Source organism: Triplophysa dalaica, chromosome 1, assembly GCF_015846415.1.
Source record: "Triplophysa dalaica isolate WHDGS20190420 chromosome 1, ASM1584641v1, whole genome shotgun sequence".
In the NCBI taxonomy this organism is placed as follows: domain Eukaryota; kingdom Metazoa; phylum Chordata; class Actinopteri; order Cypriniformes; family Nemacheilidae; genus Triplophysa; species Triplophysa dalaica.
The window spans coordinates 2,953,094-2,967,074 of record NC_079542.1 but is presented as its reverse complement, the minus strand read 5'-3'; the positions used below and the strand labels follow the sequence as shown (position 1 = coordinate 2,967,074).

Genomic DNA, 13,981 nt, shown 5'->3' with positions numbered 1-13,981 from the left:
GTCATGTGACGCTCCAGCATTTTGGACTTCCATTGACAGAACTCTCTCTCTCTCTTTTAATGGCTTCGATTGCGTCACAGCAGCTCGACTGAAGGCTAAAAAGCGACCTTATTTACGCGGGTTTTTAAGGATGGAACTTCCCTGTCCTTCCCTGCTTTGACTATCCCGAGATTCATTGCGCGCATGTGACGGCTTGAATTAATTATATATATATATATTATAAACGTTCAAAACTTTAGTTAAATAAAAGTATGTCATTCACAAAAACGGACAATTTAAGTGTTTTAATATTATATATAATGATATTAGATCGGTTCTAGGACTTTTGAGGCTTCAAGAACAGGTCATCGTTTTCAAGTCTGCGACCTTAGAATGTTGCAGCCCCCTAATTGGGACACAGCTCGTGGCTCTGGGGCGGAGCATCCGTTAACCCCTCCCCTTCAACTGACAGTCTGCTGCCAGTTTCATTTCAAAACGCAAGCCACGCCCACTAATTTTCTCCTTTGAGATGTATTTCCACTCGGAAATGTGTCAGAATACGGAAGTAAAAATGATCGCATCTTCCGGTTCACTGTCTTTAAACGTGTGGAGTGAGACATAGATCTAGACTCTTTGGGGAGCTCTAATCCAATATTTTATCTTTTTTTTAAATGTCTATAGATTGCATCTGATTGTGTCTCATGTATATAATATAATATAAATATATAAAATATAAACTGTAGACCTACTAATAGGTCTATTTGTCCAATGATCAGACAAGTAGGCAACAGTAAAATGAATAAATTAGTCAGATCCCTTTTGATTAATATGGTTAAACCACACTTAACTATAATCTGAATTTATACAAAGACAGGAAATATGTGCATGTTCTCTCAACATGTGTAATAGCAGAGCTCAGAATCACACCCATTTCAAAGTATATAAATGGGGGGAGAGCTAGAGAGAGAGAGAGAGGTTGCAAATCAGAGGCCATTTCTAATTACAGCAGGTTAAAGGTCAAATTGGATGTCAAAGAACCACACATACACAAACAACCATAAAACACACACACACTCCTGTGCTCATTCAGAAACACTTCTCATTTATCATTACTACAAGCAAGAATCATTCAACTCCCCTGAATAACTTATTGCTTCAGGCAAATGTTTGTGCGCTTAGTTTATTTTGTAGTGAAAAAAGTCACTGGTGGAGATTCAGTGCTGAAAGACACAACAAAGCTAAAAAAAAACTTTCGATATTTCATAGAATTTACACAAATATACCTTTACATAAATATAGCCTAATTTTTACTGTAGCTTATTGTACATACAGTCACAGATTTCAAACATCTGTGAAGCTTTAAAAATCAGCACAAGCAGGACTTTACAGCGACCGAGTTATGTAAACACTTTTTACTCTATTTTTTCAGCTTCACAAAGCTCACAGACATGCAGAAAGACAACTACGATGCCTCGAGGTACAAGCCTGAAATAATGCCACATCACAGAAACATTGCATTTGCAATCAAACAGTCCACTTGGTGCATGTGAAAAAGGTGTTAGGTTTGATAACATATTTCTGCAAAAAAAACTAGATATAGTGACCCTTACATGCAGCATTGAGACTCATGTTGCAATACACAAAACTCAAAGAAGAATCAAAGATTACAAGCTGTTGTTTTTACTGGCACGCATCCACACACAAACTCATGCAATGGCGGTGTGTACCTTCAACCCCGGAGACACATTAGTGTCAAGAAACATTTGTGAGCTGATTTGTACTCCCTATGTGTTGTGTCAGAGAAATATGGAATGATTCATTCTTAACCTTCCTGCACAGACCGCCATTAATCCATTAAACAATCAGACAGACTAGAGGTTAGTTAATTGGGTCACGAGACACGTAAGTGACCAGAGACTGATTACAGAATGAATTAAAATAAAACCAAAACTTAGGTTGTCTGAGACAAACAGCCGCGGAGAAAACGAATCGAGCATTCTGAAATCATCATTTCTTGATGTATTGTGGTCATTTCAGTCCAGTGTCTGTTGAATTTCAACAAAATCAAACCTCAGGAGTGATAAAGACATCCAACAGCAATGCAAAAGACAGACAGCATGACAAGACACATGAAACTGACATACAAATCTTTTCCTAAATACTGTATATGTAGTAATATGACTGTTTTATTACTTGAAAGTCAATATGAAATTGTTTTTTGTGCAGTATTTGAGGTCTGAAAAAATACTTTTGTTATTTTCACCTGTTTCTCCAGTTTTCATTTTCTGCAAATAGAAACAATATTTTGATCTGAAATATGGTCAAAAATATTGTAAGTAGTCTACAGAAAGAAACAAAAATGATCGTTCTCCCTAACCACATACCTGTAAATAATTTTGAATTCATTTTAAAATGGTTTCTTAATGTTTCCAAGGCTGTACAGTATCAAATTTACAATCCATTTTCTCACTTAGGGCTGTACCCACTATTTTTTCTGTGTTGTGTTTCAAAAATATACTGAATAAAAAAATATTAAATTATCCTCAGGGGCTGTGTGGCTTAAAGGGGGATTTATTGTGGTTTAAATCAAATAAAAAATAATTTTAAAATGAAATCTTTAGATGAAATTATCACAATACACGTAATGCAAGGATTATGTGTTCTTGTTTTTATGACATTCCTTCATCCCAAACACATCTAGAACTAATAGAATGGGGTGTGTTAGGTTTAAGGTGTGCGTGCAAATAATCAGACTGTATCGGGGCACAGGGGGACCCCCAAATTAAATTCTGCTTAAGGCCCGTAAAGGCCTGCAACATTTTCTGCATTACAATTCACGAGGCAAGGGGCTAACTTAATAGTCTCTACACTTATTTTTGCAAAACATTATTCATTATTTCTCATTTTAATTATAGAAAGAAAGCTCAGTTTATTCTCCAAGCACAGTTGAAGGGTTGTGGGAGAGAAAAAAATGACCTGAGAAAAAAAATGCTGCTTGATTCAACCCATGGATTTTTTTTCTTGGGGTATTCTTCTGCATGCAGCCCAAGGATTTGATTGTTTTCTACCAAATAGATAAAGCGAAACATTATATTCATTTAGTTTAAAACAAAATAAGGTTTTTGTGATGGGATCGCACACCATGTGATTTTCAGTTGTGTGACATGAATACATACATGCTTTATGGCGTTTTATTTCATTAATGGACTCTTTGCCTCGAATTAAGAGGAATATTGGCACATTTCAACCTGTGTCCCCACAAGCACTTGTTTGGCGACCACATGCACTGAGCGCTTATTCAGTATTCAAATCTGCTCTCTTTTTCTTCTTTTCATTGAAATATGCAAACCAGTCAAAACTAAATCTGGCCATTCGTCCTATTGCTGTGCATAACTATGTTGCACAACGTTTCGCAACTATCACAGCACAGAAGAAACCTGCGTCAATCCTAACGTGTTCGTATCCTCCTTCCCGGCCTGCGTTATGGTGGACAGTTCCACGGCTAGTCATGCCGGCTTTGCTGTCCTGGGTGGGGTCTCCACAAGCTCGGGGGCTTCCCTGGATGCCATAACCCTTCCTCCGCTCACCCCCATACCTCTGGCTCGTCCCCTTGCCGGCAGACAGAAGTCTTTGAAACATCTCTTGAAGTTCTCGTCCAGGAAGGCGTAAAGGACGGGATTGAGGCTGCTGTTGGTGTAACCCAGCGCCACACACAGAAAGTAGGCAGCCATGACAGCCGTGGTCTCGGGAACGACCACCAGCGCTCTGAGCAGGATGAAGATGTGAATGGGCGTCCAGCAAATAATGAAAGCTGCCACCACCACCAGGACGAGCCGAGTGATGCGGCGCAGGTTGCGGTCTTTCTCTCGAGAGCCGGAGAGCAGGCGGACGCTGCGAAGGCGCAGGAGCATGAGCGAGTAGCAGACGCTGATGATGAGGACGGGCGCCACGAAGCCAAAGCCGAAGACGCAGATCTTCATCACGGTGTCCCAGTATTCATACGGATCGGGGAACTGCAGCGTGCATTCAGTGGTGCCTCATGAGAAATAAATGACAGATTACAGAGTAGAATGTCTTGAAAAAAGAATTGATTATCACTTTGAAACTGTCATACCATTGTTAGTCTGCGTCCCTCCCAGCACCATGGCCGGAATCCCCGCAGCTGACGACAGCATCCATATTCCCACGTTGATGCCCTTGGCGTTGAGCGGCGTGCGGAAATCCAGCGCTTTAATCGGATGACACACGGCCACGTAGCGATCGACGCTCATCATGGTGAGAGTGAAGATGCTGGTGAACATGTTGTAGTAGTCGATGGAGATGAAGACCTTACACACGACTTCACCGAAGGGCCACGAGTTGAGCAGGTAGTCAGCGCTCTGAAAGGGCATGGTGGTGGTGACCAACGCATCGGCTAATGCCAGGTTAAAGATGTAGATGTTAGTGGCTGTCTTCATCTTGGTGTACCTGCGGACAGTTAAAACATGAAGTTATGAAAAGGCCAAACAGGTCGTCGACTAAGATTGCAAAAACATGTAAACAATTTACAATTGGTACAGGCCATCTAAAAGATGATAGGAAATATGTTAATTCAATTTCTTCAGATATGATCTAATACACTCGCTCCCTCCGTGATCCTACAGTGGTGTTCCTTCATCTATCTGTCAGCTCGCTCACCCACAGAGTTTTGATTTAGCAGACCCTAGTGACATAAATAGAGATCTGACTGCAGGGAAGTACAGCAGCGCTGTTTGAAATCCACGAGTCAGCACACGCTGAGCTGCAGGGCAGAGAATCGCTGCTCTAAATCACGATTAAATGCATTCAGATGTGCAGCAGGCCGACTCCATGTGCATCTCAAAAACTCTTTGAGGTTTATAGGCATGTAAGCCTTTTAGGAGACTATACCAGATGACAGCACAAATCTCAGTGAAGTTATTAAAAACATCCATTCTTTGACTGTGACCTTAATCGTGTCACGAAACGGAGGCAGACACGAGAACAGGAACAGAGGACCCAATTGCAGACAGCGGTTAAGGGGCAACAAGGATTTTAATAACAAAAACCAATGAGAAACCAAAACTCACGAGGGGGTATCAAAACATAACAGCTAGGGTAGGAAAAGGAACAGAGTATGAGTAAGCCATAAGAGCCAAAATAGTCTCTCTCCACATAAATCATGGGGTTATGTCATGATCCAACCACAGGGCCAAGAGAAACATGACATGATGCAGCAGAATCATGAAAATTCTGCATCTGCATGTGCATTGCAAAGATAAGCAAACATTGTGACAACACTCTTAAAAAATAAATGTGGAATCCCATATAAGATCATATAAGAACCCTGTTCCACAACAAAAATGTAAACTCTTATAAAAAAGTTTAACAATAGAAGAATAGAATAGCTAAAGGGTTTCATAAAGAACCTTTAACTCCTAACATCCTATTGCGCAAATGGTTCTTTGTACTGTAAATAGTTTTTTGATGATAAAAAGTTAGCAAGAAATATTTCTAATAATACGTTTAGAGTTAAAGGTTCTTTAGGGAACCAAAAATGGTTCTTAATCTATGGCATTGCGGTCGAGAGCCTCGCCGCCACTAGGGGGCCCCCAAGAGCTCATGAAATAACATCTTTTTTGGTGATATATTCACTACACACATTTTCTCACGTAGGGCTAGACACTCAAAATTTGTGTGGATTTAAAAGGGTGTTTGTAGGTTGTGGTTAAAACTAAATTAAAATGTTTTTTAAAATAAAATCTTTGCAAATACTTTGAAAAATTAATTCCACAACCTTTGTTTGGTCTGTGCTCCAAATTTTAAGGGAGAGCTCATCTTAAAATTGAAAGAAATGAAATCATAAAATGTTTTGACAATCACTTGTAATGCAAGGCTTATGTGTTTTTATGACATTCAAGCATCCCAAACACAGCTAAAAATAATCAAATGGGGTTTGTTTGACTTAAAGTGTGCATGCAAATAATCAACTATTGACAAAAGTCGATTGTAATTGGGGATACAGGGGTACCCCCAAATAATATTGTGCCCAGGGCCCCGAAAAAGCTTGGGCCGGCCCTGCTTTGAAGTACTTGTTTTTAAAGAATCCTGAATCATGCAGCCTGATAAAAAACCTGTTAGGAATCTTTGTTTTAAAAAGTCAATAAAATACAGAATAACACACTCTTAAAAGAAAAGTTTAAATTGGAACCAAAGGATGAGTTCCACAAAAACATTTAGGGGCTGTTTCTGGACAGGGGTTAAGCCTATAGTCCCAGACTAATTTAAATATATATATGATATATCTTAAAATATATCTGTGCGATTGTTTTGTTTTAAGATGCAAACAAGAAACGTTTTTTTTGTGAAGCATGTAATTAAAAACGATTTAAATATCCTAATTGAATTAAGGCCTACTCCTGGTTTAAAATAATCCCTGTCCGGGAAACCGTCCCTAAAATCTCTAGAAAAATAATAAATGCCAGCGCTCTTAGTCTCTGTTAAACACAATTTGAAACATGAATAACTAAAAGGAGGAGTGCATTTTAATCAAGATATTTAAAAAATATTGCAAATTTACATCTTCTGCAATTTAAATTGAATACTCTACCTGATAATGACATACATGACGAGACAGTTCCCCACGAGACCCACGACGAACACCATTGAATAAACCGCCGTGATTACCATTATCAACGGGGACATGCCGTCATGCGTCAAACCATCTCCACGCGTCGCGTTTCGCGCGTCAGCGTCGTCCGCCAGAGACGCGTTGAGTCCGCAGTCATCCAATACCGTGGACTGACACTTATCTTTCAATATCTCCATTAAGTTTAAATCCATGTTGCCATGTGGTTACAGCCTGCAGTCAAGCGAAAATGAGAAGATGGGGAAAGTGAAGTCAGAACGCGCACTTGACGCGCGGAGACGTGCGCGGAACACCAAATTAACATCAACAGTTTCTGCGGGCTGAAAATGACCTAAAGCGATATATGATCAAATCAATTTTTCAATTAACAAGCGATTATATAATAAGAAAAATGCAAATAACATGAACAAAATATTTACTAAACTTTGGTTTAGTTAATTGACAAATTGGGTTTGGTAAGACTAATTGAAATTGTTCATTGTAACGTATACACATTTTGATTAAATATTAAGTTAACGTTTAAATTGCTCCATAGCCTATGTCTACTGTAAGTCCAGGTTAAATAATGTAGTTAACCACAAAAGGAACCTTTATTGTAAAGTGTAACCATTTTTAAGGCCTATGTTCATTTATTTATTAGTTTTTTCAGTCCATAAAGAACAGATATCATATTTAATGTTGTAATATAACAAAGAAATACTTTCCAAACCTCTTTCAGATCACACGGGGCGCACGCAAGAGCAGTCTCAGGAACGGAGTGCAGGCGTTTCTAACTTTCCCACTTAACGGATGCGTACAGAATAATAGAAAAAAACAACCAAGACGAGGGTCTTTACGCGCTCGAAACCTGCACTCGATATGGACGCGACGGTCTCTAGATTTCTCTCTCTCCCACACAGAGACACGGTCTCCCACTCTCCCTTTTATTTTCTTTCTTTCCTTCCCGATGTGACACCAGAATGCGCAACAATGACCGCAGGCGCGCGCAGGTCCATCTCTCTCTCCAGTTCAGCATCAAGTGCGCAATGGGCACGATTCACGAACCACAAGAGAAGCGGAAGTGTCTCACACATCAACGGATCCTGGCGGTTAATATTATTAATTGCTTATATTACTAATTGTGGACTGCAATTTGTAACACATATGAGCAGAAAGTAAACTGCAGCTTGAATAGAATAGACACAAATAGAACAGAATAAAGAATCACATTTCATTTTTGATGTTTCTTAGAGACAAAGTCATACAGAAACATACAAAGCAGACAGCTTGAGAAGACAATCCCTGTTTCATCTTACTGAGACAGATAAAACTGCCATGACAGGTATTTTAAATATCTAATCTCACACAATTTTACTTTAAATAGTATCAGGTTAACACGCTTTCTCTGTGCTTTTGTGTGTAAGAAGTTGCATTATTATAGACATGATGAAAGATGGACCTTACTGCTCAGCAAGGGCGGTAATGGATATTTTTTCCTGGTCTTTTTTGTTATACCTTAAAATGAGTGTTAAAAACAGCAAAGTCGTGTTCTTGCTTTGTAACACTTTATTGTAAACCATAAATATGTGGGAGTGTGTCGTATCCCTGAACAGAGACAGTGAGACATCCAAAACATTCTGAGGGGGCCTGATAAAAACCTAGGATTATATCACTGGCTCTATATTTGGTCTTTAGTTTCTATAAAGTAGGAGTAAAAACATGTAAAGTTAAAGATGAATTGTGAGAATTCCGACCCTCTAGAGATACTGAACGTCATTCACACTTCTTTTCTCTTTCTTATATCTCAGCATGTGAATCTTAGAAAGCAGAAAGACGTTTGCTGGAACTCAAAGTGAAAGTGGAGGTTGGCATATTTAATCCTGTCAATCCACATTAAAAGAGCAACCGCTCACTTCAAGCATCCTATGATGTTGCCACAGCTTCTATGGTCTGAGGCTGTCTCAGTTTTTTTCTGTCTACTCATGTCATCCCAGACTGATTTAATGATGGTGAGATCAGATCCATAGGGACCACACACAAAAGCAAAATATTGAAATAAACATTTTTCTTCTTGCTAAATTAGTGCAAATTCTTTAGAGACGTACATTTAAAGAAGAAAAATAAAAAAACAGTAAATCTATGTCATTATATATCATATTTTTTTCTTGTAGTACAAATTACAGTACTGTGGTGAAAAAAATGTATGCTACAACATGTGTCAGATAATATTTAAGGATGTTTGTGCATGCATGCACCTTTTTGCTTTGAAATTATAGCTCCCGGTCTGCAATAATTTGTTAGACATGTATTGATTTTTCAATCAAAGTAGAAATGTTTAAATTATAAATGAGTGCCAGTGGCTACAGCCTGTTTGTGTTGAAGAAGAATTTTTAGAAGAATGTGACATTGACATCACTCACCTGACCGGTCCTGACCTTTTTGAGTGCAACTGTAATTCAGCAAAATAATAAAATAATACAAATTCAGTTTAGTTGTTATATTTATTTCAATGTCGTTAAAGCTATCTTGAAATTATGAATACAATTATATTAACTAAAACATAACATTTAGCTGTGCAGATTTCCAATTTAATACCCTAATTGCAAGACCCAGAAAGTAGCATCATAACTTTTCATCAACATAGAAACAAAAGTAAACAATCTCTTTCCATTTTCATAACATCTAAATAAATTATGGTGTTAATGCATTTCTTAAATGCAACTATTCAACCCTGTTACACAAGTTTTTGTAAGAAAAAGTAGCAAACAAATATGTTTTCTTTAATTCATAGTCATTTTAAATTTGTCAATAAACCAACATTCAACCCCAAATTATAGTTCCTTATGAATGGCATTCAGGTAATCTGGTTATTCATTCTTTTACATTTTGATTTATTTAGACCTTTTTGTGCCTTATTTGTAGAAAGTGTAAAGCTTTTTCATACATAAGTAAACATTAGTCCACAACCTTAAATACACACAAGATAACGTCTGTGTGTTTGTGTGAGTCACTGATGTGTTGCTATGGTTTGTGGGAGATTGGAAATGTCAGATCTCCATCTGTGACCGTAAGTCTCACCCGGGCCGATTAATTTTGTTCCCTGAATGGCTTTCACATTATATCACGCTGCCAACAGCTCGGTCTAACCCCGGCTGCACATTTACAGAAATATCACAGATTTCAGTGTTGTATTGCTTGTGAATCATGTCATTACTCCCCTCAACAGTCTGTTGACACACACACATACACACACATAAACACAAACACGTAACTGTCAATAAAAATATATGCAAACAAAACCGAAATGTATAGCCTAACAAAGTAAACATAGTCTGCTCTACGTAGATGCAAACTTTTATTTTTTGTTGTTGTGCTCTGAAATTCATATAATGTAGGAGCTCATTAACATTAAATGCATTTAGTAGCCTTGCAGAATAGGCCAGTTTCAATAAGTCATTTTGCAGATTTGTTTACAATGCAAATGAGGAAAAGCTTGGTTAAGTTTTTATAATAAAGCATACTCAGAATCGCAGGTAGTGTCACAATTTCAAGATACAAAAGAAGAAGCAAAGCGCAAGTACAAGCAAAGTTTTGTCAAAAACGGCGTCTTCAGCTGTTTCTGGAGGTCGTGGCTAAACAGTCGACATGTTTACAGCCAAAACAATCTGAACATAAATGCGGCGCAGACATCTGAAGGTACTGCATCACTCCTTTACATCAATGCAGCAGTTTTGGGGCCAATTTTTTAAAACAATCCATTTCACAATTCAATTTATTAACGCTAGTGGAGAAATTGCACGCCTCACCTTTAAAGAAAAATGTGTTTAGTGTGTGCAGGGACTCTTTCTCTCTCTCTCTGTGTTTGTCACAGATCTCTAGAGCTCTGCGTGTGGGATGAAGCTCCTGCAGGCGGCTCTGAATCATCTTTTCTCTGTATGACGTAGACCTGAGATACTGTATCTTTTTGCCTTTATCCACTTTTTAACCCAAATTCAGTTTGAGATATAAACCTCTTCCCCGGTGGTCATGAATTAAACACAGAACATAGATTCTGACATAATCATGGATTTTAAATTCCAGCTCCACCTTGTACATCTCAGTGCTTTAACATAATTCATTTATTAATTCTTTCCTCTCGCTGAACTCAACTCTCTCACACATGAATGCTCAACAACTTTCAGTGTTACTCTCAAAGAGATCTCAGATCATCTTGTATAGCAGTCTTAATTTGGTAACTTAACAGAGCTGCACAGATTTCCTAGTTTCGATTCTGATGACTGGGAATGGATTTACATGCGGTAAAATGTGTAAAATTGAGTTAAATTTGTACTAAAGTATTTAATAAATTTCAAAGTACTTTTCAAATTAACACAAATAGATAACCATTATTATATCATTACAAAATTTTCTCTCTTTACAACAAATAACAAAAAAAACATAGTTTAACTATGGTTTTTGAAGTAAAACTGTAATTATAAAAGTGGTAATCAATCTGTCAAAGAATCTGTGGTTTCTATGGCTTCTAATTATAATAAATACATGGTTAATTTTCCTAAGGGATGTCTCTCTAAACAGCCTCTATTGTGTGTCTCTATTGTGTGTGTGTAGTATTTTAATAATAAAGGATTTTTAACACATGGGTGGTCACAATATCAGATTTTCAGTATGAATCATATGGATAGATCATAAAATATCACAATGATGATATTAGCAAGGTATCTATTGAAAAGTTTTAAAAAAATAATGAAATAAATAAAATCAGTCAAATTTGTCTTTCATTTTATTCCCTTTTTGATGAATTGCACACAAAATGTGCAGCTTTCCTGTGGCTCAGTGGTAAGAGCATGGTACTTACAACGCCAAGGTTGTGGGTTTGATCCAAGGGGATTGCACATAGTTAGGAACAAAATGATAATATAATGCAACTTTAAATTGCTGCTGAAACATTTACGATATCGCAATATGTGAAGAATTAATGTAATATAAAATGTGTCACGGACAACTTATTTTGTGTATATTTTTACACCCCTTACGTCAATCAAATACAGTTAATTGATGTTAGGTCATATTATAGCGTGTAGGAAGGAAATATATAAACACATCTCTACATGTGAATGTCAAATACGATTGAATCTGATTTCCTCACAATAATTCTGGCCAACGATCACAATAAACATGTATTTATATTCATAGCATGATCTGTCTCTCCATATACAAACACTCCAAATTGCCATAGCAACCTAATGAACCTTATTATTGGATGTCATAGTTGTATTTTCTAAAAATTACAACTCAATGTTACACTGTAATTATGATAATGATACTAAATGTTGGTTTGTTGTGATGTATAACACTTTTCATTTTAACATACAGACAAACACACGCTGTTCTCATCAGTCTCTCTGACCCCATTTTACATCAAATTATGTGTTTTTGTTTGCTAACGAAATACTGCACAACATAAACTATATGTTTATGATTTAATTCATTTATTTTATTTATTCTTGCTCTGTTCGCTAACAAATTCATGACCATTGCTATTACCCTAATTTATTCTTAAGATTTAAACTAATCCTACAATATTAAACTGCAGCATTCATCCTGCAGACATGAATGTCCTTGAGAAATGGTGAATCTACTTCTTGAAGTATTTAAGATATTTTCTAGCAGCTTTGAAAAGCAGGAACTAAAAACTGAACTAAATCTTGTTAGAAAAAGATGTGCAAATTCATTCATATTTTTATTTCTTTTAGCAGGTGCCTTTACAAAGTAACTTAAAGTGATAGCTCTCCCAAAAATGAAAATTCTGTCATCATTTACTCACCCTCCTGTCACCAGTTTGACTTTCTTTCTTCCTCAGAACACAAAAGAAGATATTTTTAAGAAAGTTTGTAACCGTCTCCCATTCACTTCTATTTTATGGACACGAAACCAATGCAAGTGAACGTGGGCTGGTTAACAACATTCTTCAAAATATCTTCTTTATGTTCTGAGGAAGATAGAAAGTCATCCAGGTTTGAAATGACAAGAGGGAGAGAAAACGATGGCAGAACTTTCATTTGCGGGTGAACTATCACTTTAAGAACTACTTATTCTACAACATAACAGATCTCAATTGTGGACAGACGCTGAGACAACAGAACTTGATATTTCAGAGCTTCCGCCGACAGTCTTGATTTATTGTTAACGCAATTATGTGTAGATCTGAATTTTGCGTCTCATTTCATTGATTAATGTTCTTTCTACGTGTAATTTGTATATGGGCTGATGAAGGTAATAAAACACAGTTTCAAAGAAAAAGACAGAAGAATCAAGAGGACATACACTATGTCTTCAGTATCCTGAAACACCTGCAAGAGGCTCTTTGTGAAAGTTTTTAATGTAAAGGGTTATGTGAACACCAAACATAGGTAAATATGAAACCATCATTACACCATTGGAAATAAGAAATGATGAGTTCTTATGTTGGAGAACATTATTAAAATCTTGAAAAAGGTACTTCAAAAGGTTATTCGATGCCACAAAAGGTTTGTTGTTGCGAAAAAAGGTTCTTCAGATAATAAAAACGCAGGAAAGAGATAGTTCTTCAAAGAAACTTTGGCTGAATGGTTCCTTGTGGAACCAAAAATGATTCTTCTATGGCATCACTATAAAGAACCTTTAAAGCTCCATTATTTTTAAGAGTGTACTTCAGTGTTTTGTAAAAGAAACCATCACAAACACACACACACACACACACATGTATGTTTTATACATGCATCTCTGTGGGGACAGTCCTTAGGCGTAATGAGTTGTATACTGTACAAACTGTATATTTTATCCTCTACCTCTAACCTAACCCCTAACCTAAAGATAACTGCAGAAAACTTTTAGCATTTTAAGATTTAAAAGTATCGTTCTTTACACAAATAAGCTTGTGTGCCCATGGGGACCTCAATTTTGGTCCCATTCAGCTTTGGGTCCCCACTAACATATAAAAAACAACTGCACACAAAAGCAAAAGAAAAGAAATCTAATAACAATTTTACAAAAAATCTAGCAAAATAGTGCTATGGAAAGAAACATTAAAAGAAGAATCTTGCACCTTCACCTCAAAACCAAGAATGGTTTATTCTTATAACAAGCTGTAGAGAATCCTGTGCTGTTATGTGGTTCAACATCAAATAAATCCAGTTTATATGTATATATGTCTCATTAGTTCCATGTGCTCAATACTAATGAGCAATTCAAACAAAAATGTTAGGCAATGTGTCGAGGGCCTCGGGTCTTGACTTTGCTTGGCGCCCCCAAAATTTGAAACACGCCCTGCACACCCGCAAACATAAACACCATCAATTAAAGTGTATTAAAAGTGTTTTATTTCTAAAAATGGTTTAA

At 37.0% G+C, this 13,981-nt stretch overlaps 1 protein-coding gene across 1 annotated transcript; it reads right to left on the bottom strand.

Moving 5' to 3' along the window:
* Positions 1–3,455: 3,455 nt before the first annotated feature.
* On the bottom strand, positions 3,456–7,409 carry LOC130422897 (delta-type opioid receptor-like). The gene is made up of 4 exons (XM_056749535.1): positions 7,335–7,409; positions 6,587–6,838; positions 4,094–4,446; positions 3,456–4,015 (listed from the first exon to the last, which is right to left on the bottom strand). The coding sequence occupies exons 2-4, from the start codon at positions 6,817–6,819 to the stop codon at positions 3,486–3,488; spliced, it is 1,116 nt and encodes a 371-aa protein (XP_056605513.1). The 5' UTR covers positions 6,820–6,838; positions 7,335–7,409; the 3' UTR covers positions 3,456–3,485.
* Between the last annotated feature and the right edge of the window lie 6,572 nt (positions 7,410–13,981).

Excerpts from the sequence above, each read along its gene's own strand:
- LOC130422897 (XM_056749535.1), bottom strand. The coding sequence starts at position 6,819 with ATGGATTTAAACTTAATGGAGATATTGAAAGATAAGTGTCAGTCCACG. Across the intron at positions 4,447-6,586 it reads GTCATGTATGTCATTATCAG|GTACACCAAGATGAAGACAG; the intron begins GTAGAGTATTCA and ends AACTGTCCGCAG. Across the intron at positions 4,016-4,093 it reads AGGGACGCAGACTAACAATG|GCACCACTGAATGCACGCTG; the intron begins GTATGACAGTTT and ends ATTTCTCATGAG.